Source organism: Muscardinus avellanarius (assembly GCF_963383645.1).
Source record: "Muscardinus avellanarius genome assembly, chromosome: 7".
NCBI classification, from domain to species: domain Eukaryota; kingdom Metazoa; phylum Chordata; class Mammalia; order Rodentia; family Gliridae; genus Muscardinus; species Muscardinus avellanarius.
In genome coordinates, this window is record NC_137793.1 from 106,327,888 (window position 1) to 106,350,590 (window position 22,703).

The 22,703-nt window shown below is 43.7% G+C and overlaps 1 protein-coding gene across 1 annotated transcript in view; it reads left to right on the forward strand.

The window, feature by feature from the left end:
- The window catches only part of STX6 (syntaxin 6), a gene marked incomplete at both ends in the record, with an annotated part of 48,153 nt that overhangs the window by 7,386 nt on the left and 18,064 nt on the right, over positions 1-22,703 (forward strand). Inside the window, 3 exons of the mRNA XM_080699396.1 lie at positions 10,771-10,952; positions 13,483-13,571; positions 22,527-22,589. Of these exons, the coding sequence (XP_080555522.1) occupies positions 10,771-10,952; positions 13,483-13,571; positions 22,527-22,589 (334 nt within the window). The remainder of the gene's footprint in view (positions 1-10,770; positions 10,953-13,482; positions 13,572-22,526; positions 22,590-22,703) is intronic.

The following is a 22,703-nucleotide window of genomic DNA, read 5'->3' on the forward strand; positions in this document are numbered from 1 at the left end:
ATTTTCCATTAATTCTCTTCTAGTACAGGGATTCTTATTTCAAGAAATCTGTACAAATTTGCTGAATGGAATCTACAGATACTCTAATCTTGTTTCCATCTTTGTGTTCAGTGGGGACTTAATTCACTGCTCAATTTTGAGTTTTTGCTCTTATAATTTTTTCCCTGTCCTACTGGCAAGCTTTTACAAATAGCCTTTAGAATTTGCATCTTCTAGCCAGGCGTGGTGGCACATGCTTGTAATCCCGGCATTCGGGAGGCTGAGACCGGAGGATTGTGGTTCGCAGACAGCCTCAGCTACCTAGTGAGACATCCCATAACTAAGTGAGACCCTGTTTCAAAGTAAAGAATACAAAGTAGGGCAGGGGATGTAGCTCAGAGGTCAAATGCCCCTGGATTCATCCCAGACCCGGAAAAAAAAAAAAAGAGAGAAAAGAAAAGAATTGCATCTTCTAATGAAACAAGCCACCAAGAGTGCCACATAACTGAGCTTGTGTAGGGACAAGAGTACAGTCGTGAGTTACTCACACAGGTATGCATTCTGAGAAATGGCTCAGTAAGCACTCTTGTCACTCTGTGACGTCAGAGATGTAATACTTACATGAACAAAGCTGGCTGTGGTGTCACGAGCTCCAGGCCATCGTCATTGGACCACTGTCCTGTATGCTGTCTGTCCCTGACCAAAACGCCGTGTGTGATGCGGGACTGTGAGCTGTTGGATGTGCGGCTCCTCGATGGGTCACTGCTTTGGAGGCTTGGTGTACTGACAGGCTTGTATTTCTCAGTTCTTGGCTATGGGTCAGTGTTGAGATTATGATGTAAATAAGCAGATGAGCAAGATGGTATATGTTAAGTTGCATTCTTAACTCTCTCTTGTCTGATTATTCGGAGGAAGCTGGTCATTGGTGCAGTTAATGGTGAAGAAATGAACCCTTGTTGGCAGAACGGCTTTAGACCAGTAGAACCAGAGTTCATTATGTTTAATTAATTGCCTGATTTATATATATAGCTTCTGAAATTGTGGTCTGGTTTGGCGAACACTGCTGTCATATGAAAGTGTATATTGTATGTAAGATCTTGGAATAGACCTGAAAAAAACAAAGGTCTGCAGTAGAAATGTTGGTCAAGAATACTTTAACAAGACAAGTAGGGCCTCAGTCGCAACCTCAGAGGACGCGTTTGCTTTACACTCACAGCGGTGTCAGAGCTGTTCTAGAAGCGTTAGGTGAAGCAGCTGAGCGGAAGGCTAGAACCCGACTCTGAAGGGTGAAGTCTTGGCAGCCGAAACAGAATTGCAGGCATTTGCTGCTGTGCCGGGCTGGGGGCAGCTTTTACCTAAGTCACTTCGCTGGCTTATAGTCACCTTTCAAGGGCTCAAACCCAGCTCTTTGGATTCCACAGAAAAAACAGATTTGTCAGGAGCCTTCGCAGAAATGGGATTAAGTAGATTATAGTAGTGGAACGCCTCTCCTACGCGGGCCAGCCGAACCTGAGCCAAGCAGCCAGCATGTCTGAGCCCCAGGTCTCTTATTTGTTCAATGAGTCTAGATTCTCTTGAAAGTTCAGACTAGATTATCTTGAAAGTTCCTTCCAGATGTAAATATCTAATGACTGGACTTAAGTAGAGGTTGTGCGAGCAAGATGAGAGTGGAAGGAGGAGTCAGAGCTGACTCATGTCTAGGTCTGAGACTTGGAAAATGGTGGCACTTGGGGCTGAAACGAAGTTGGAGCAGGGAGCAGATTTTCCTGTCTTGCTTTTGTTTGCATGCTTGAATACCCGCTTTTCTTGTAGGGTAGATATGAGCGGTTTGATTTTAGACAAATTAATTGTTCTTATAGGAAACTAAAAACATGGAGTTCGTCCTGGGTCAGTGGTCAGGGTTTGAAATGCAGCTGGGGAGTCATTGGCTGAAAGGTGCTTTGAGCCGGTGAATGCTGATGGGCCTCCAGAGGCCCAGCCTCAAGAATGCTCAGAGATACTGGCATCCAGCGGAGGGGAAGGAAGAGAAAATTGGTAGAAAACTTGAACAGCACAGTGTCATAGAAAAGAAATGAATTTGAAGGGAATAGATATGACGGGGCATAGTGACAAATACATCAAAAATGAGGACAAGTTAAACTCATTCCTGACCAGCTGGTAGTGTCACTAGGCAGAGTTCTAGCCTAGGGGAATTGTGGAAGCAGCAGTAGGTTGGAGTAAAAAAAGTATTTTACCAAGCTTGGGAGTAATGGTTACAGAAACACGGTCACTGGAGCAGATGCCAATCCTGAGTCTATCAGTACTGGTCAAAGAGAAAAGGAGAGGGAGTGGGGGACGGAGCAATGTGGAGTGCTTGCCTACCCTGTGAGCCCCCTGGGTTCAGTCTCCAATCACACACACACACACACACACACACACACACACACACACACACACACCAAAAGAGTAATGGAAATTTCAACTATAGTTGTGTTGTTTTTTAGCACAACTACATGATAGCTCTTGGAGAACAAAACTCCCTCCATTAGTCAGACTTGTGATACTATTACACACTGCCTGAGCCTCGATACTTTATAAAGAGAAGTTCTGGAGGCCAGAAGTCCAAGATTGGGTGGCTCCATGCTTTTGGCTTCTGGTGGGAGCCCTGTCGGTGCATCACAGCATGGTAGAAGGCATTTTAGAGAGAGAGCTTTTGTGAGGAGGAGTGATCGCATGGTGAGACCAGAGCCAGAGAGTGGGAGCATTCAGGCCCACTGTTTTATACAGCTCACTCTTACAGGAGCTGACTGATCTCTTCCGAGGTCAGTGCCTCCAACAACCTAGCCACCTCCATTTTGGCCCCACCTCTTTTTTATTTTTGGTATGGCATTGAACCCAGGGGCATTCTACATCTGAGCCACAATCCCTCCCTGCCCTTTAATTTTGTTTTGAAACAGTCTTGCTAAGTTGCTGAGGGTTTTGCTAAATTGCTGAGGCTTTTCTCAAACCTGTGATCCTCCTGTCTCAGCCTCAAGTACCGAGATTAGAGGCAGCACCACTGGGCCAAGTCCTAGGCCCCACCTCTTAAAGGCCCTCCAACTCAACACTGCCACACTGAGGCACTTCAGCCATGAACCCTGAGGGACATGCTCAAACCTTATCCAAGCCGCAATACCCCAATGTCTGAGAGAGTCCTTCCTCCCTTTTACCTGGCAACTCGATTTGATACAGGTGAGAACACTATGATTTTTTTATGGCGATGTGGATGTGTTACTGATGCCCTAGAGGTTGGTTGGCATGCTGTGGTGTAGCAGATTGGCAGGTGTAAAGAGGAGGCTCAGCCTCCGGTGAAGCAGTTTGGAAGGTGTGTGGAGGAGGCGCAGCCTCCGGTGATGGTCAGCTTGGCCAGCATCGGCTGTTTATTTATAGGGAATAGAAGAATCTGGTTTTGAAAGTTTGTTTGATTTTATTTTTTTCCCCCAGAGATACATTCTTCAAAGATGTGGATGGAGTTTTCTGTTTTGACTGTGGAAGAAGCTCAGTAGTACTGGTGGTCCTGTGGCGTTGTGGTGGGTTGCAGTGGAAGGCTTTCTTCGTTCTAGTGTTCAGTCCTGAGAACATGACAGGTCTGGTGATTTTGGCGGGCGTTTGGTGGCCAGCCAGGGGGAACGTCATCGTGGCATTGCCCAGGCCGTGGTCCCCTGCCCGTGAGATGCTCACTTGACAGACTGAGGAAAGCGTGGGTGGCGGGGAACCCGCCTGGCCCGGTGTAGGTGGTCATGTCTCCTCCAAGGACGTGACCGGGTCTTCTCTGGGTCAGGAGCTACAACTGTAATTCCTAGGAAGGTCATTAACACGTTTCAGGGAAAGGGCGCCAGATGTGATCCCCAACATGGACAGTGAGCGAATTGTTATTTACCAAGGAGTTTGCTAAGCTGAACTCAAAGTATATCTATGCTTTCATAAAGAGTTCTGGATATCAGACCTTAATCATCCTCCTTGCGCAGTTGGAAATAATCCCTGAAGATAACTACCGCAGACTTGAAGATACAGAGGCAGCGGCTGGCAGTGTCAGCCTCTCTGGACGCTGCAGACAGCTGGGTGGCGCACTGAGTCTCGCAGCGCCGCTCAAGTGGAGCACTCCTCACCGCGCCCTCACCCCGCGCAGGGCCGCTCAGGGGGAGCACTCCTCACAGCGCCCTCACCCCCGGACAGCGCCACTCAGGGGGAGCATTCCTCACAGTGCCCCTCACCCTGCGCAGGGCCGTTCAGGGGGAGCACTCCCAGCACCCTTACCCCATGCAGGGCTGCTCAGGGGGAGCACTCCTCACAGCGCCCTCACCCCCGGACAGCGCCACTCAGGGGGAGCATTCCTCACAGTGCCCCTCACCACTGGACAGCGCCGCTCAGGGGGAGCATTCCTCACAGTGCCCCTCACCACTGGACAGCGCCGCTCAGGGGGAACATTCCTCACAGTGCCCCTCATCCCGCGCAGGGCCACTCAGGGGGAGCACTCCTCACAGTGCCCTCACCCTGGGCCGGCTAGTTGGTCCTAAGAACAGTGCATGGAGAGAAGCAGCTGGGTGCCTCTGGCTCACCCTCCCACATCCTGAGCAGTGCATGGCCGGCCGCTGTTCTACCCTGGAGAAAGTCCAAGGGACCCTCCGTGTAAGCTGCGGGTGCTCTCAGTGCTTCTGAATCTAGAGGGTTTTTTTTCTAGATTGCTCTGTTTTAGGTATGTTTTGTGGCTCCTGACTCTCTGCAGAAATTCCAAGTTCTTTAGGAAATTCTGGTTATCAATAATATTTAGCTTAAAAATGGGACTTGCGTGTGCCCGGCACTGTTTTCTACCTCCCATCCACCCTTCTCCGAGCTAATTCTCAGGTGGGATACTGCACGGAAGCCGCGGTTTGCAGCACTCACTGCAGGGTCTGGGTTTCCTTTCAAGACTTGAGCCGTTGCCAGCAGTGCCTGCCTTAGTGATGCCTTAAAACCTTTGCCTTAGAGTCTAGAATAATGAATCCTTTGTCCTTCTGTTTGTGCTACAAGATGAAAACTACAAATGAATCTTCTTTTCAAAACAAGAGCTTCAGAGTGCACAAGCCTGGCGTGGGGCGGACCTGTGGTTCTGGGGCTCTTTGTGGAGATCTGATTGCTTCCCTGGGACGCACTTCCGCCCTCGGCCCCCTAGAGCCCGCCCATGCACTCCCTGCCCCAGTCTGAATACCAGTGTCTTCAGACCTTGCGGTGCTGAGAACGCGGTCTGGGGTCACACCCCATCCTTTCACGGGCCCATTGCTCAGAGTTCTTCAGAACAGTATTCAAATGCCATATGCCTCTTCCACTGTGTTGACGTTGGCACGGATGGTGTGAAGGCGGTGGAGGAGAGTGGTGTCTTAGCATAAATCGAGGAGGTGGTGATCAGGGTTGCTGTATTCCTCCCCTGTGTCCCCCCCACCCTGTGCTCACAGCAAAAAAAAAAAAAAAAAAAAAAAAAAAAGACATATTCCCTCAAGACTATCCTTCATGAAACAGTAAAAATGATTCATTTTATGAACTCTTGGCCATCAGGGACACGGTTCCTAATTTTTCAGTTATAATTTATAATAAATTTTACCTTTTTAGCCTATGTTTGTTTAAAATTGGATAATTCATAGAGTTGTATAATTTGCCCCACAAATAAGATATAGGACAGACGCATCATTCTTAAACATTTCTGTTTGTCCCTCCTTTTTCTCTTTGGTACTGGGGGTTGAATCCAGAGGTATTCTACTTCAGGGCTCCATTCTTAGCCCTTTTTTTATTTGGTACTAGGAATTGAAATGGGAGTATTCTACTCCGGAGCCACACACTCCCCAGCCCTACTTTTTAGTCTTTGTTTTTGAAACAGGGTCTCATTAAGTTGCAGAGGATCTCACTAAGCAACTGAGGCTAGCCACGAGCCTGTGGTCCTCCTGTCTCAGCCTTCTAAGTACTGGGGTTACAAGCGTGCGCCCCACACCGCTCAGCCCTGCCCCCGCTGTGCGGTACTGGAGATTGAACTCGTGGGCCTTTCACCTCCAGCTCCACTCCCAGTCCTATTTTTTATTATTTATTTTGAAGCAGGGTCTCACTAAGTTGCACAGGCCTCACTTAGTAGCTGAGGCCAGCCGCCTCTCGGCCTCCTAAATCCTGGGGTTGCGAGCGAGCACACCCCCCCCCCCATTCTCAGCCCTTTGTTATTTTTAGAAGCGGGGTCTTCCCAAGTTGCTGAGCCTCTGGCTAAGTTGCGGAGGCCGTCCTCAAGCCCGGGACCCTCCTGTTTCAGCCTCCAAACACTGCGATTATGGCACCTGACTTCCCCGTTTCTCCTCTAACATGTTCCCCACCACCACATGTAAGCACCAAACAACCATTTTTCTTTTTTCTGTTCGTATGATTTTCTGCCTTTTCTGTGGTATTAAGTGAATGGAATCTGTGGCCTTCTGAGTCTAGCTTCTCTCACATATTATAAGGCATTTGAGGTTGGGCCATGTTGCTTGTATCGGTTTGTTACTTTTTATTACTGAGTAGTATTCCATTATGCAAATGTACCACAGCTTGTCCCTCTATTAGTTGAAGGACTCAGTGCTGTTTTCACGTTGTGGCTGTTATAAGTTTAAAGCTACTGTAGAGCTACAGGCTGTTGTGTAAGTTTTCAGGTCACCAGGGAGTTCGGCTGTTGTGTCGAGTCGTAAGTGTGTTTACTTTCAGAAAACAACCAACTTTTTCCAAAGTGGCTGTATCATTTTGCACTCCCACCAGAGTTTCAGTTAACCCACCACCTTTCTAACACCTGGCATCGTCCGTTTTATTTTAAACCATTTTAAGTGTGGGCTGGTATCTCATTGAAGATCTGAGGGTTTAATTTGCATTCCTGAGCACTGGTGAAATTGGGCATCTTTCTAAATGTTTATTTGTCATATAGATGTCTTTGGTGAGGTGACTCTTCAAATATTTTGACTTTTTAAAGTTGAGTTTGTTTTCTTACTGGTTTTGAGAGTTTTCATATATTCGGACTACAAGCCATTCATCAGATATGTAATTTGCAAGTATTCTCTCCCTTAGTACACATTTTGATATTCTACATGACAAAATAGAAATGTGTGAGCCGGGCTGGCAGTGCATGCCTGGAATCCCAGTTACCCAGGGCTGAGACAGGAGGATCTCAGGCTTGAGGACAGTTTCAGCATCATAGAGAGACTTGGAGACCTGTTTCAAAATAAGTAAAGGGCTGGGGGTGTCGACTGGAGGTAAAATGCCTCTGGGTTCAGTCCCCAGGACACATGCACAGACACACACAGACATGTGTATAAAGCATCTTTGCTCCATTGTGAGTAAGATGGTCTCTGCACATCTGTGGTTGCTTTGTAAATCGAAATAGTTCTTTTTCCTCCAACAGAATCTAATTTTTACTTGAAAGACAGACAAAGTGGTTATATGTTTTTTCATATCTCAAAATTACCTAAAAAATTCTTGAGTATTTAAAAAAAAAATGTGAATGAGAGCCGGACGTGGTGGCGCACACTTGTAATCCCAGCATTTGGGAGGCTGAGACCGGAGGATCGTGGTTCACAGACGGCCTCAGCTACTTAGTGAGGCCCTCGCAACTCAGCGAGAGCCTGTTTCAAAAATGGAAGAAGAAAAAAAAAGACTGAAAAATAGGGCTAAGGGTGTGTGGCTTGGAAGTAGAATGCCCTGGGTTCCATCCCCAGTACCACACACACACACACACACACACACACACACACACACACACACACGTGAATGAGGTGAACTCACCACTTCCTCGTAAGCAACTAACAGTATTCTTACTGATGATAAAAGTAGAGCCTTTAGCAAGTAGAATTTTGGGAAACTTATGTCAAATACTGGGGTCTCACAGACTCCCAAGACTTAACTTTTTCTTTAACATAGTAAACTATAGTGATAGTAAACGCACATGATTTTGGATTATGATACTCACTACTTTCCAAACGACTGGTACTTGCTATTAAAAAAATCCATGGGTAAGCTGGGCATGGCGGCTGAGACAGGAGGATGCGGGTTCACAACCAGCCTCAGCTACTTAGTGAAGCCCTCTGCAACTTAGTGAGACTCTGTTTCCAAATAATGAATATTGAGAAAAAAAATAGAGCTGAGTGTGTAGCTCTGGAGTAGAGTGCCCCTAGGTTCAGTCTCCAGTTCTGCAAAATCAATCAGTCAATCAGTCAATCAATGGGTAAAAGATCCGTTCAAAGCACAAGATAGGCCAGTGATGGAGCATAATCTGTGAGAATTTAGTACAATTTTAGTCTCCATATTGCAACCAATATTTAAGAAACTGCCATTTGTCAAGTTTATGTTACTATCAAAAAGGAATATTCATAATTATCTTAAAAGGCTGCCGAAGCACTCCTCCCTTTTCCATCTGTCTGTCTGAGGCTGTGTTCTCTTCACCTACTTCAGTATATAGATGTATACCAAACGAGTGACTATACAGTGCTCGCCGAGCTTGTGTTGAGGCCTAGGTTCAGTTCCCGGCACCGCGCAAACACACAAAAAAGCAGAAGCAGGTGTGAGAGCCCAGCTACCAAATACTAAAGAAACTTGCAAAAATGTAAAATAAAATAGTGCTACTCTTCTCACTATTTTTTATTTTATAAATTATTTTTATAAAAACATGTTAATATACAAATTCATTTTTTATAATTAGCTCTCATATATGAAGTTTTAATTTATTACTTGTGGACTGGGGGTTGAACCCAGGGCCTTGTGCGTGCTAGACAAGTGCTCTGCCTCTGAGCTACAGCCCCCATCCTGTAACCCAGGGGCCTTCTACCTCTGAGATACACCCCCAACCCTATTTTATTTTTTTATTTGGAAACAAGGTCTCACTAAGTTGCAGAGGGCTTCACTAAGTTGCTGAGGCTGGCCCCGAACCTGTGATCCTCTTGTCTCAGCCTCCCAAGAAGTGGGATTATAAGCATGAGCTACCATGCCTGGCTTTGTAAATTCATTTTAAATCAATTGGTAAATCTTGTAAATGTCTGTTTGCATTTCTGATATGGTAAATAGCAACAGATAAAACCCATGTTAGTCTAGGTTCTTTGGGGTCTTCAATAATTTTGAAGAATGCAGAGGACTCCTGAGACCATACAGACTTGCAGATTGCTACTTGTTAATTTTAGCATCATTGTTGCATACTGATAGTGGAGAATATGGCTTGCTCTAGCCAAGAGTTTTTGGTTTGAGATTTCTAGTTCTTAAAAAGAAATTTGTATTTATTTTACAGAATTGGGAAGTTTTATATTCTGTAAAATGAGATGTCTTCCATCATCAGAGATGATACTAAACACTTAAAAGTAAGCCAAGTTCCTTGCACAATGGACTTGTACTTCCTTCTCCATGAAATTGGCCAGAAACCCAATAGAGTAAAAATAGTGGATCTCATATCACTTGAATTAAGTCTTCCTCCTTTTATGTTGAACATAGGGGTTCTCACTAGCACTGAAAGTCTAGGGCCGACCTGAGAGGAGTGGAGAAGACTGGCTGGCCAGTGAACTAGCTGTGAATGAGCCTCAGTAGTGCGGCACTGGCTGCACAGCTCGCCGGTTTGTTCTGTTCGGCCCACTAGCTGTGTTCTCTCTCTAACATTTAGCCTTTCAACTCTCATCAGTATGCTGCAGACCTAAGTATGATAAGGCACTTTTCTCCATTTTTTACCAGTGCTTTCTCTTCTCTCTGGTATTGATGTCAGAATGGAATGCATGCAAATTCTGTCTTAAAGCAATGGACAGCAAACACTCAGATTAGCTAGCACACATTTTTGTGCCGTTAATTCCCGAAGAATTGGTTAAGAAATTACAGAAAGATCAAAAGTTCAGTATGGGAGCAGTGAGTGGGATTATTATCTTTGTGCATGAGAGACCGCATGATTCTAAAATCCTCTTTGGCTTTTTTATGCAGTAGTATTAGAATATAATCTTTATGGTTAAGAAAGACGGTTCTTTATAATAATTATATCTAATCTAAAAACATACTAGACCATACATTTTCTAGCATAGTCTCACACTCTGAACAAGAAAATCAAAGCCAAGTATGGTGGTGCATACCTGTTATCCCAGTACTTTGGTAGGCTAAGAGAGTGGGATTGAAAGTTTGAGGTTAACCTCAGCAAGTAGTGAGATTCTGAGCAACCTAGTGGGACCTTGTTTCAAAACAAAAATTAAAAAGGGCAAAGAATGTAGCTCAGAGGTAGGATGCCCCTGGGCTCAGTCCCCAGTACCATGGAGGGGGGGGAGGGAGAGAGAGAAACAAACACTAATCTGTCATACAGCATTGCTTAATCCCGGAAAGTAGATAATTTAAAGCTAATAATATTTGGAGATCTTCTAATGAGATTTTAGGTTTAAAAAAATTTGTCCCAGATTAAAACACAAACACAATCTGTAAGAGTCACCTACCCTTCCCCCTCTACCCCAATTAAACTGAAGCGTGTGAAAATGTTAATGGCTTTTTAGTTAAATTGTAGGGCTGCTTCTTTATTATTTTAAGTATAGTTTGTTCAGAGAAAAAAAATAAACTTGCCCTTTTCAAACAACTTATAGCTGCTTACATAATGGCTATTTTATTCTGAGCATCAGCTGAGAACATTGTCTATATTTTAGCTTCGATGTGTGCCTTGAAGGGCATTCTTTTGTGGGAACGGTGGTTGCTGAGGATGGTGTCTGGTCCGAGATGTGAACTTAAATCATGCAGTAACTTGTTCATGGAACAGGTTGTGACTTCTCCTTCTCTTCTCATCAATTACAGAGAGGTACAGAAAGCAGTCAACACTGCTCAGGGCTTGTTTCAGAGATGGACAGAGCTCCTCCAGGACCCCTCGGCAGCAACTCGGGAAGAAATCGACTGGACCACCAACGAGCTAAGAAACAACCTCCGTAGCATAGAGTGGGACCTGGAGGACCTTGACGAGACTATCAATATCCTTTTCTGTGGTTTGTGATGTTGCAAATAGCCGAGAGGCAAGCTTTCCCCTTGTGTAGAGGAGACATTTCCTCTGTACGGAGTGACGTTGCTCTCACTAGTGCCATGACACATGAAATAAGCTCAGGGAGGAGCAGCTCAGGTCTGCAGTGTGTGATGGATTCTGCACATGGAGGCAGCGTAGGGCAGTGGTTATGGCTTTTGGATTCAGACCACTATGTCCAGTCTCTGGCTTCACCAGTGTAAAGGTAAAATCAGCTTCCCAGGCACACCAAGCAATTTTCCAGAAGATACCAGATGGGTATGTGGTGAGTCCAGTTCAGTTCTCATACTGTCTACCTGGAAATAGCATCAGTTCCTGCAGGTTATGAGCTCAGTCCCACAAGCCTGCCCCCCACTTGAGATGCCACTCACAAGCCCCAGGCTGACCTGTGCTTCTGACCCCGGGCCCCTCGTCCCTTAGGCTTGCCTGATTTGCTCGAGCATCTGGAAGAACTCAGGGGGACCCTTTACTTATGTTGACTATTTGTCATTAAGGATATCTCAGAAGATACAGATGAACAGTGAGGTGGAAGAGAAGGGCGGGGTGCGGACGAAGAGCCGGTGCCCGCACCCTCTTCAGGAGCACCACCTCCGAGACCGCCACAGGTCTAGCTGTGAGGCTCCCAAGCCCCTCCACTTGTGGTTCGGTGGAAGCTTCTCTGTTTAATCTGCGCAGCCTCTATCATAGGGGAATGAGGCTGAGACTGCCTACCTTCTGATCATCAGCTTGGTTCCCTGTTGAGCTGTCCCCATGTCGAGGTGATCTAGGAACTCCCGGCCCTCAAGCACCTCATCCCTCAGAGATGACAAGGGATTTAGAAGCCAGGTGCTGGGAGCCAGGGGCAGAGACCAAATATATCTGTTAGAGTATCTGGGCCAGTTACTAACTGTGACTTTGAGCCATTGCTCAGCCTCCCTTGCTTTAGTCTCCTGTCACTAGCAGGGGTAGCAGGAGTACCTTGCTCATGGATTGTCAGGAGCTTAGAGTGGTGCTGGCCGTAGACCTCTGTAAAAGGCTTTGCAGTTGTACTGGGTGTGGCTCAGTGGTAGAGCCCTGCCTAACATGCTAGGACCTGGGTTTGGCCCCCAGCACTGCAGACAGTCACGGCATTTGTACTTATTATTTCATAGAGGTATGTACTATCTATACCAGTGTTGTTATTATACATCGATAGAGATCAAAAGAAAATATTTTTGTAGACTTTCTGCTTAAGTGACGTTAAAATGCCACTACTGGCGTTTTATTTTGTCCCGTGAACCTGCGTTTAGCAGATTTAGTTGTGCTAACTTATGTTACTGATGTTTTAAAGTTTACTGATCTGACTAATGAGCTTGAGAACTGTTAAAGCTGAATTACATAGCTTTTTTTTTTTAACCTGGAAATTTCATTTAACCTAAAATATAAGTGGAGGTTATACCTGTTTTTTTTTTTTTTTCCTAAGTGAGTAAAACATCAAGGAACCATCTTCCACAAGGGTCACTCACTAGTTAGCACAGGTTTACATTACAGTTGATATGTTTAGTGTATAATTTCTCTAGTAATAATCTCAAGTGCCTCTTAACTCATATTTCTGTATGTATGTGTGTGTGTGTTTATTTGTTTGTTTGTTTTTGGTCCTGGGGGTTGAGCCCAGGGGCATTTGACCTCTGAGCTACACCTCCTGTCCTATTTTTTATTCTTTATTTTGAAACCAGGTCTCACTGAATTGCAGAGGGCCTCACTAAGTAGCTGAGGCTGGCTGCGAACCGCGATCCTCCGGGTCTCAGCCTCCCGAATGCTGAGATTACAAGCGTGCGCCACCACGCCTGTATCCTTTTATTTATTTATTTATTTATTTATTTATTTATTTTTTTTTTTTTTTTTTTTTAGTGTTGAGTATTGAACCCAGGGCCTGAAGCATGCTAGGCAAGAACTCTGCTACTTAGATTCAGCCCCATCCCAGCAAACATTTCTTGAGTATACTATGTAATGCAGTAGGGGAGGAAGGGCAACTTCCTGAAGAATGCTTATTTCTTTAGTTTAAGCATTCTTTAGTTTAGCATCTTGGCATAAAGGGCAGTGGTTTGGAATGGCAATTGAAAAAAGACTTGCAAAAGCTATGAGGGGAAAGGTAGTCAGAAGTCAGAAAAGGATAGGTTAAAGTTTGGGCAAGCATCAGGAAGAGCCTGACTCAGTGGTGGTCAGACAGCCATGGATTGGTGGTGAACCCAGCCAGCTGGGGTTAACCTGGCCAGTCATATCTGCCATGGGGCAAAAGATTGCTCCTGGAACGTTTGCAACTCATGTTATTGACATTGCTGTATACCACTGCTCTGTATACCTAGGGGCTGAAAAACTTTGAGAATGCTTAGTGTCACAGTGACTGGATTTCACAGAGTTTGGGCTAGTTTTTATTGCTTCCATGTGAGTGGTTCTGTGGTTTAACAAGATGTTGTTAGTTAGGCTTTTGATAATGAAATTGCTTTATTTACCTTGACTTTTTGACCCACGCATAGTTGAAGCAAATCCTAGAAAATTCAACCTCGATGCAACTGAATTGAGTATAAGAAAAGCCTTCATTACGAGTACTCGACAAGTTGTCAGGGTAAGCAGTATGATCTCACCGTTGTTGCTGCCTTTGTAGGAACTAGCCTGACTTCCAAGGACCCTTTCCCTTAATTGTAAATGGATAGGTCGACTATGAAACCACCTTTTAGTATGAATTCATGACCAGTGGTTCCCACAGATGACTTCTTTTATTGGAAGAAAATCTGTTTTTAGTATTATCAGGCATATTAGAGTGAAAACAAGACACAGTAAGCTGCTAGCTTTGGGAGAGTACTTTTATTTTTTTACATTTATTTATTTATTTATTTATTTATTTATTTATTTATTTATTATTTTGTGGTACTGGGGATGGAACCCAGGAGTATTCTACCTCTGAGTTTTACCCCCAGGCATATTTTTTATTCCTTATTTTTCAAAATAGGGTCTCACTGAGTTGGAAGGGGCTTAAGTAGCCCAGGCAGCCACAACCACGATCCTCCTGATCAGCCTCCCAAATGTTGGGATTACAAGCGTGTGCCACCACGCCTGGTTGGGAGGTTACTTTTAATAGTATCCTACTTGTGTACACCTTTGGTTTTTCCTTTTTATTTCTTAGCATTCTGCTTCAAGACAAAGGGAAAGCATTACTGTTGGAGAAGACACTTGCTTTCTTGATTGGTCAGTGGCTGCTTGCGTTGTCCTAGAGTAGCTCTTCCTGGGATTGGATGGCGGCCCCTCTCACCATCTGAATTGATCCTGGAACTCTTGCAGCCCATGCTATTGACATTGCCCTGTACCGCTGCCTGACAGCCTTTCTGGAGTTGTCCAGAGCAAGCAGGCATCTCTCAGCTTGTGTGCATGTGCATGTGCGCACACACACTCATCCAGTCTGACAAACCTGTAGTTCCAAATTACTGAGAAATAATACCCATTATTTAAAAAGCTAAGAGAAAATACTGTTTAAGTAAAACCTCGCATCATTAAGATATGTTTTGTACTTTGAAACTAGGTGGCTGAGCCATTTGATTAGCATAACTAGATGTAAGAGAACCAGCTGTCTTTAACATATGTACTAGAAAGCAGCTTCCTTGAATAAAAAGACTTGGGATCAGACCAGTGCTGACATATGGCAGGAACCTTGGTGTGCGTGCCAAGGACTTTCTGTCATGTGATTTCCTCTTCATATTATTTCAAATGGTAGATTATCACTGAACTTTATACATTGTTTTTTTTGTTGTTGTTTTATTCAATAAATGTCTTTCTGTATACATGAACCTAAGTGGTTATAAATAGACCTACATTTTAATGGGGTAGAAATCTTTCTGAATTTCAGCTGCCCCATTTAAACAATGAGGATTTGGATTAGACTCATTCTAATTTCTAGCCAGTTGGAAATGATATTTTTGATAAGGAGGCTCTGGTAAGTGACATTTTTTGTATGATAATTCTTTAAATTTTTTATATTAATGTAGTGTTTGGTTTCTTTCCTTTCTTCCTTTCTTTTCTTTCTGTGACGGTTTCCCAGAGGACACTGCTATAATATTTAATGGTGACTTGCAGTGAGGCATATATTCTTGGTATTATTGTAATTGTTCTTTCTGCAGGGTGTTGTGTGTGAATTTTGCTTATTGGAATTTAGTTGCTCAGTGTATTGAAAGTTAAGTTAGTTGGTATAATTGGAAGTACAACCCAAAGTTAATTTTCCAAGAAATGAGAAAGCTTTTCAAAAAGCGATATTAGAAGTCTTCTAAATCTAATTGGCACTTCAGGACGTTGCCGTCCCTCTGGAGCCGAAGCCTGAACCATGCTCAGCTACGTGAGCCGGCCGAATGCGGTTCTTAGTCATTCTTGTTTTAATTCCTGATCTTTTGTTGAAAAGCGATTCGTTTTCTTTGTTTTCTTGCTTGTTTCGCAGTACTAAAGATTAAACTCAGGAGCATTCTGTCTTGAGCCGCATCCCCAGTTCCCTTTTAAAAAGTTGTATTCTGCTGGGCATGGTGGCGCACGCTTGAAATCCCAGCATTTGGGAGGCTGAAAGAGGAGGATCACGATTCGAGGCCAGCCTCAGCTACTTAGGCCCTTTGCAAAACTCAGTGAGACCCTGTTTCAAAATAAAGAATAAAAAATTGGGCTGGGGGTGTAGCTTAGAGGTAGAATGCCCCTGGGTTCCGTCCCCAGTACTATAAATAAATACATTAATAAATAAATTAATTAATTAAAAATTAAATAAAAAGCTTTATTCTGAGATAGGGTCTCACTAAGTTTCTCAGGCTGGCTTGGAACTTTTCCTCCTCTTGCCTCCGCCTCTCAAGCAGCAGAGAGGACAGGCATGTGCCACCATGCCTGGCTGAAACTGTTAGTATTTGCCAGTTAGTGGAGTGATAGCATGTAACTGAGCTTTTGTTGATTTCATCTTAATAAATTCTCATTTCAACATCCAATAGAAGAGAAAGAAATAACAATTATTTTAACTTGATTAAAAATAAAAGCCAGAGCCAGGTGTGGTGGTACACACTTGTAATCCCAGTACTTGGGAGGCTGAGACAGGAGGATCACAGGTTCGTGGCCAGCTTCAGCTACTTAGTGAGGCCCTCTGCAACTTAGTGAGACCTTGTTTCAAAATAAAAAATAGGGCTGGGGTGTAGCTCAGAGGTAGAATGCTCCTGGGTTCAATCCCCAGTACTGGGGGGAAAAAATCCAGAACAAAACCTTAATGTTGAAGAAAGTAACTGCATTCAGTGAAACAGTGTTTTTATAGTCTTGGAACCAGGTATGGTGGTGCACCTTGTTATCCCAGCACTTAGGAGGCTGAGACAGAAGGGTCACACAGCAACCTGGATCTTAGTAAGACCCTGTTTCAAAATAAAAAATGAAAAGAGATGGGGTTGTAGCTCAGTGGTAGAACAGCCCTGGGGTCAAGCTCCAACACCCCATCCACATACACAAACACACAAAAGAATCTCGTTATGTATCTTCTTCCAAGCATCTTTTAAGATAGTGAAGTTTTTAAATTTTGCTGGTAGTTTTTACTGAAGAAAGTAAAATATTCTGGCTGAATATAGTTCAGTTGTAGAATGCTTTCCTAGCATGTGCAACACCCTGAGTTCAGTTCTCGTGTTCGTTCTCTCTCTCTCTCTCTCTCTCTCTCTCTCTCTCTCTCTCTCTCTCTCTCTCTCTCTCTCTTTCTCTCTCTCTTGAAAACAAGTTTTTCTAGTTCCTGTGTAATTGTCTTTGTATTGTTTAGGTAATCATTTTTACGTTTATGGAGTCACCTGTACATCAGAGGTTTCACATATGGAATTTTAGTTTATTAGTGATATGCCAGAGGAACAGTGAATAAGGGGTCAAGAAGCCTGAGTTCTAGGCTAAGCTGTGACCTTAATAAACTCAATCAGGAAATCTGGGTGTGGTGATGCACACTTGTAATCCCAGCACTTGGGAAGCTGAGACAGGAGGATCACACAGGTTCGAAGCCAGCCTCAGCTACTTAGTGAGGCTCTCAGCAACTTAGTGAGACCCTGTTTCCAAATAAAGTATAAAATAGGAGTGTAGCCCAGAGGTAGAAAGCCTCTGGGTTCCTCCCACAGTACCAATAAATAAATAAATCAGTAAGTAAGTAAATTTAATCAGGAGATTCAAACTCTCTGAATCTCAGTTTCATCAATGAAATGACCCTCGTTAAGTTCCCTTTAAGTTTCAAAGGGAATCAGAACTAGATCTAACCTCTCCCCCCAAAAAACAACCTGCTCCAACCCAAGATTATTTCTAGCGAATTAGAAGTGAAGATAGAGATGGCTTTGGTTAATGAAAACAGGTAAGGTGCCCATGGTGTGCACAGATAACGCTGGACGTCAGAGCCACGTGTGGGGAGCACTGGGGTTTGTGCCGCCGCCCTGCTCAGCGTAGAAGACGGTGTAAAGTGGAAGCAGGAGCAGCAACAACCAGGACGTTCGCTGTTCTTTTGGCAGATGAACCGTGTTTTATTGGGACTAACTGCTTGACTGCTGGTTCTAAACTTCAAGTGTTAGGAAGATGAGTAATTGTGTTTTTGGCATGATAGGTTGTTACAAAATGTTTAAAACTGTTTAGTAACATAGCTTTAAAATTCCCCATCCCAGTAGGAAGGTGATGAGGTGTATGATGACATTAAGCTGCGGAGATAAAGCGCCATGCTGGAAGTGAAGGTGCAGCTGCGGGTCCTGGGGACGGAAGCCAGGGCACTACCACTGAGCTATACTTCCAGCCCTTTTTATTTTTCATTTTGAGAAAGCGTCTGGTTGAGTTGCCCGGGCTATTCTTGAACTTGGGATCCTCCCGTCTCAGCCTCCTAAGTACTGGGATTATGTGTGTGCACCACTGCACCGGGCTGAAAGCCATCACCCTTCACCTGCGGCCAGGGCCACATTCAGGGTGGCCACTTTGGAAGTGTTAGAATTTAGCCCACCAGGGGCATGTGAAAACACACACACAGACGCGCGCACACAAGCACGTTGCTTGTTAAAAAAAACTTTCAAACTTATAACTCTAAAATCTGTATTTCATTAAAGTAATATATACTTATTAGAGAAAATTAGAACAATTTAATAAGAGGACAAAATACAAAAAGAGACCGAACTCAAAATAATACACAGACACAACAGTGTTGTATTTTCATAGTCACTTTCCCCCTACTGCACACTGGTTGTCTTTTACAGTTGTGATGGTATGGTTATTCAGTCATCAACCTTTCATTTCTGGTAGCTGAATGCTGAGATTACAAAGGAAAAGAAACAAGTGAAATTTGTGTATTTATTTAACCCAGTTTATCCAAAAGGTTGCTATTTGAAAACATAATCTAAGATATATTAATGGGAATTTAAATTTTTAAGTCTTTTTAGTGAAATTGCTTAATCTGATATGTATTTTATGTTTAAGCACATTGCAATTCAGATGTGAAATTTTCATAGTACTTAATCTATTAGGAGTTTACAAAACTTGGAGAGTTGTAAAGGTAGGTTCACAAGCCCATTATTTCCCCTAAACATGCTTAGATGTCTTCCAGTATTCAAATTTAAGTTTCATTCAATTAAAGTAAAAGAAGTTTAGTTTCTCAGTTGTACTGACCTACAAGGGGATCAGAGGCTGAGGTGGCCGGTGCTCCGTGTTGGACAGGAGCAGATCTAGGTGATCCTTCTTGACGCAGCATGATCACAGCATTTACTGGAGTGTGTACTACGTTTGCACAGGGATCACACCGTGTTTACACGAGCGGTTCTTGGCTGTTCTTAATCAGGCTTTATGTAATATTACGAAGTCTTGAACCCAGGTCTTTGGCATGAAAGACTTTTTTTTTTTTTTTTTTTTTTGTAGTATGGAACCCAGGGGCTACACCCCCAGCCCTATTTTTTAGTCTTTTTAGTTTTTTGAAACATGGTCTCACTGAGCTGCAAAGGGCCTCGCTAAGTAGCTGAGGATGTCCACAAACCGTGATCCTCCAGTCTCTGCCAAATGCTGAGATTACAAGTGTGCGCCACCACGCTTGGCTCTCCAGACCTCATTTCTAATCTGGCTCTGCTATGATTTGTTAATTATTGACCTCCTACTTGATATTTTGATTATTGTTAATTTTAAATAGTAAATAAGTCAATGAGAATACACATTTTAAGTATTGGTCAATATTTTCAAAGTATCCACGAGTCAGTATCAGCCTCTCTCTCGTTTCTTTCTCTGTGTGGTGCTGGAGATCATGTCTGATCATTTGCTCCCACAGCCCTGTTTTACTGTGAACAGGATCTCACTAAGGTGAAACGGGTCTCACAGAATTGCAAGGGGCCTCACTAAGTTGCTGAGGCTGCCCGAGAACTGCGATCTTCCGGCCTGAGCCTTCTGAATGCAGGGATTACAAGCTTGCGCCACCACACCCAGCAGAAATAGCCTTTTAAAAAACATTTTTACTGAAGTGTAACAATAAAGAGAAGTTCATGTCTACAGCCTGTTGAGTATATTAACTGGACACTCATCTGGACAGCGCCCTGAAGCATCACGGGCGCTCCCTGCGCCCCAGCAGTCCCCTCGGGGTGTGCAGCCGTCGCTGTCCCAGTTGCTGCAGCAAAGCCACATTCTGAATGTAGTGTTCAAAGGCTGAGATGGCGCTTGTTCCACGCACACAGGGGTATTTTTACTACTCAAGTAATATGTTCATAATTTTTTTAGAACGACTATTATAACATGCATCGAATATACTTGGCTTTATAAAAGTTTTTTATTGGCAGATTGTAATGGTACATGGTAGTGAGATTCATTGCGAAACATTCATATCTGCTCACAACACTGAGTGTGCTTTAAAAAGCATGTGTTACTAGCTGGGCGTGGTGGCCCACGATTGTAATTCCAGTGCTTGGGAGGTGGAGACAAGGGGGTCACTGTGTGTTGACAGCCTCAGCTACCTCTATGGCCCTCCGCAATTTAGTAAGATCTTGTTTCAAAATAAAAGGATAAGCCAGGTGTGGTGGCGCACGCTTGTAATCCCCGTGCTTGGGAGGTGGAGACAGGAGGAGCGCGCAGGTTCGAAGCCAGCCTCTCTGGCTTAAGAGACCCTGTTTCCAAATAAAAATATAAAATAGGTCTGGGAGTGTTGCCCGGAGGTAGAAAGGTTCCATGCCCAGTACCACCAAAAATAAATAAATAAATAAAAATAAATAAAAGGTTAAAAGATATTTATTCTCCTCCTAGTGAGCATTTCAGATTTATTGCTCTCGATAGTTATTATTATATAATAAGTAAATGGAATTGTTTAATTGAATATCAGTGTTATTTTAAATTCCAATTTAATTGATAATTAGGAAGGAAATATGACAGTGAAGGAGATACTGGCTTAGCCATCTTCCTTTGAAGCATCTAGAATTTGTGTACAACAGAGGTTCTCAAATAGCAGTCTTAAGACTTATCAAAGCACCATAAAGAGTCTGACTTAGTAGGTCTGAGTGGGACCTTCGAGAATTGCTGTGTGTGTGTGTGTGCGCGCGCACGCACACACACGCGTGCTGGAAATTGAACCCAGGGGCATTCTACCTCTACCTCTGAGCTACATTCTCAGCCCATTTTTGTATTTTTATCAGGAAACTGTCTCACTGTGTTGCTGAGAACCTCACAAAGTTGCTGAGGCTGACTTTGAACCTGTGATCCTCCTGTCTCAGCCTCCCAGGTACTGACATAGAGAATTCAATTCAATTTTTTTTTTTTTTTTTTGGGTGGTACTTGGGGTTGAACCCAGAGGCTTTCTACCTCTAGGCTATACTCCCAGACCTAATTTATATTTTATTTGGAAACAGGGTCTCAAATACGTTGCTGAGAGCCTCACTAAGTAGCTGAGGCTGGCTTTGATCCTCCTGTCTCAGCCTCCCAAACGCGGGGATTACAAGCATGCCCACCATGCCCGGCTGAGAATTGCATTTTTACCAGCACCTCAGGTGTCTGTCTCATAAGTCACCATGCGAATCCTGTGGAGCAGCCCAGGTGTTATCACTCACGGCCGTTTGCCTGGCGTGAATGAGATCAGTATTTGCTGAATGATTAAGTCGGAGCAAGGTGACTGTGACCCAGACTCAGCAGGCAGGAGTTGGAAAAGCCACGGCCCCGCCCCATCTACTGTTCATTAGCCCTGGCCTTGGAGGAAGTTGCTAAAAATCAAGTGCCTTCACATTTGCACCCGTGAAAATAGCATACTCACCAACAGAAAGTATAAAGTAGCCCCACGGCTTTTTTAAAAAGAAAATTGTAGGCAACCTATAGTTAAGTCATTTTATAAGTGGGTTATGGTTATATGTGATAAGAAAATTTATTATTTAAGCAATAAATTAATTTACTGTTTTGCATAAAAATTATTTTTATATAACTCTGTTAGAAATAGTCTATGCCACCGGGCGTGGTGGCGCACGCTTGTAATCCCCGTGCTTGGGAGACGGAGACAGGAGGATCACGCAGGTTTGAAGTCAGCCGCGCGTGCTGGCTTAGGAGACCCTGTTTCCAAATAAAAATATAAAATAGGTCTGGGAGTGTAGCCCAGAGGTAGAAGGGCTTCCAGGAACCCCAGTACCACAAAAAAAGAAAAAAAAGAAAAAAAGAAATAGTCTATGCCAGGTGTGGTGGCGCACACTCGTAATCCCAATACTTGGAAGGCTGAGACAAGGAGGATTGCAGGTTTATGGCCAGCCTCAGCTACTTATTGAGGCCCCCTGCCACTTAGTGAAACCCTGTTTTAAAATAAAGAATATAAAATAGGGCTGGGGTGTAGCTCAGAAGTAGAATGCCCTGGATTCCATCTCTAGTCCAGCCAAAAAAAAAAAAAAAAAAAAAGGAAATAGTCTCTACATGAATGAAACTCATAAGTAACATAAGCAAGCTGGGTGTGGTGGTCTGTGCCTATTCCTCAAGAGGCTGAGGCAGGAGGATTGCAGGCTTGAGGCCAGCCTGGGCAACTCAACAAGATCCTGTCTCAAAATAAACAATAAAAAAGGGCTAAGGAGGTAGCCCAGTAGTAGAACACTCCTGGTTTCTACCCCTAGTACCACAAAAAAGGGAACGAAGATCAGTCCCTCTGAAAGTAGTCTTTGTTTTTGAAGGATGAACTTCCCTACTAAAGTGTATGGCTTTCTCCGTGTGCCTGATGCTAGCCCGTGAGCGTGGGCTTTGAGTTTGTACCCCAGGGATGCTATTTACTGGCTTCGCAACTTTGAGAGTATCATAGTCGTTCTAGACCCAGGTCTTCTCTTCCTGAAAGTGGAGATAACATCAGCTTTGATGCTGGCTCCCTTCCCCTGACCTCCTATTTAAGTTTACTACCTAGGCCACATCTTTTTAACACTTTTCTCTTTATTTCCTTTATTTTTGAAACTGAAAGTAAAAGCCAAAAATATATTTTTGTTTAAAAAAAGAAATGAATCAATTATTGCATTTTGCTAGTGTGTGAGATTAATAACCATGATTTTCCTTAAGTATATTTTTTATTTATTTTCTGGTCTTCTCTTCTCATTAGGACATGAAGGATCAGATGTCAACTTCATCTGTGCAGGCGTTAGCAGAAAGGAAAAATAGACAGGTGAGAGCTCATCAGAATATGAGCACCAATCAACAGATACCTTAACTATGCGGAATTTAAAGCCCCTCACCTTCCATGTATCGTGGGGTCAATAGCAAGACCCATGCTTGCTGG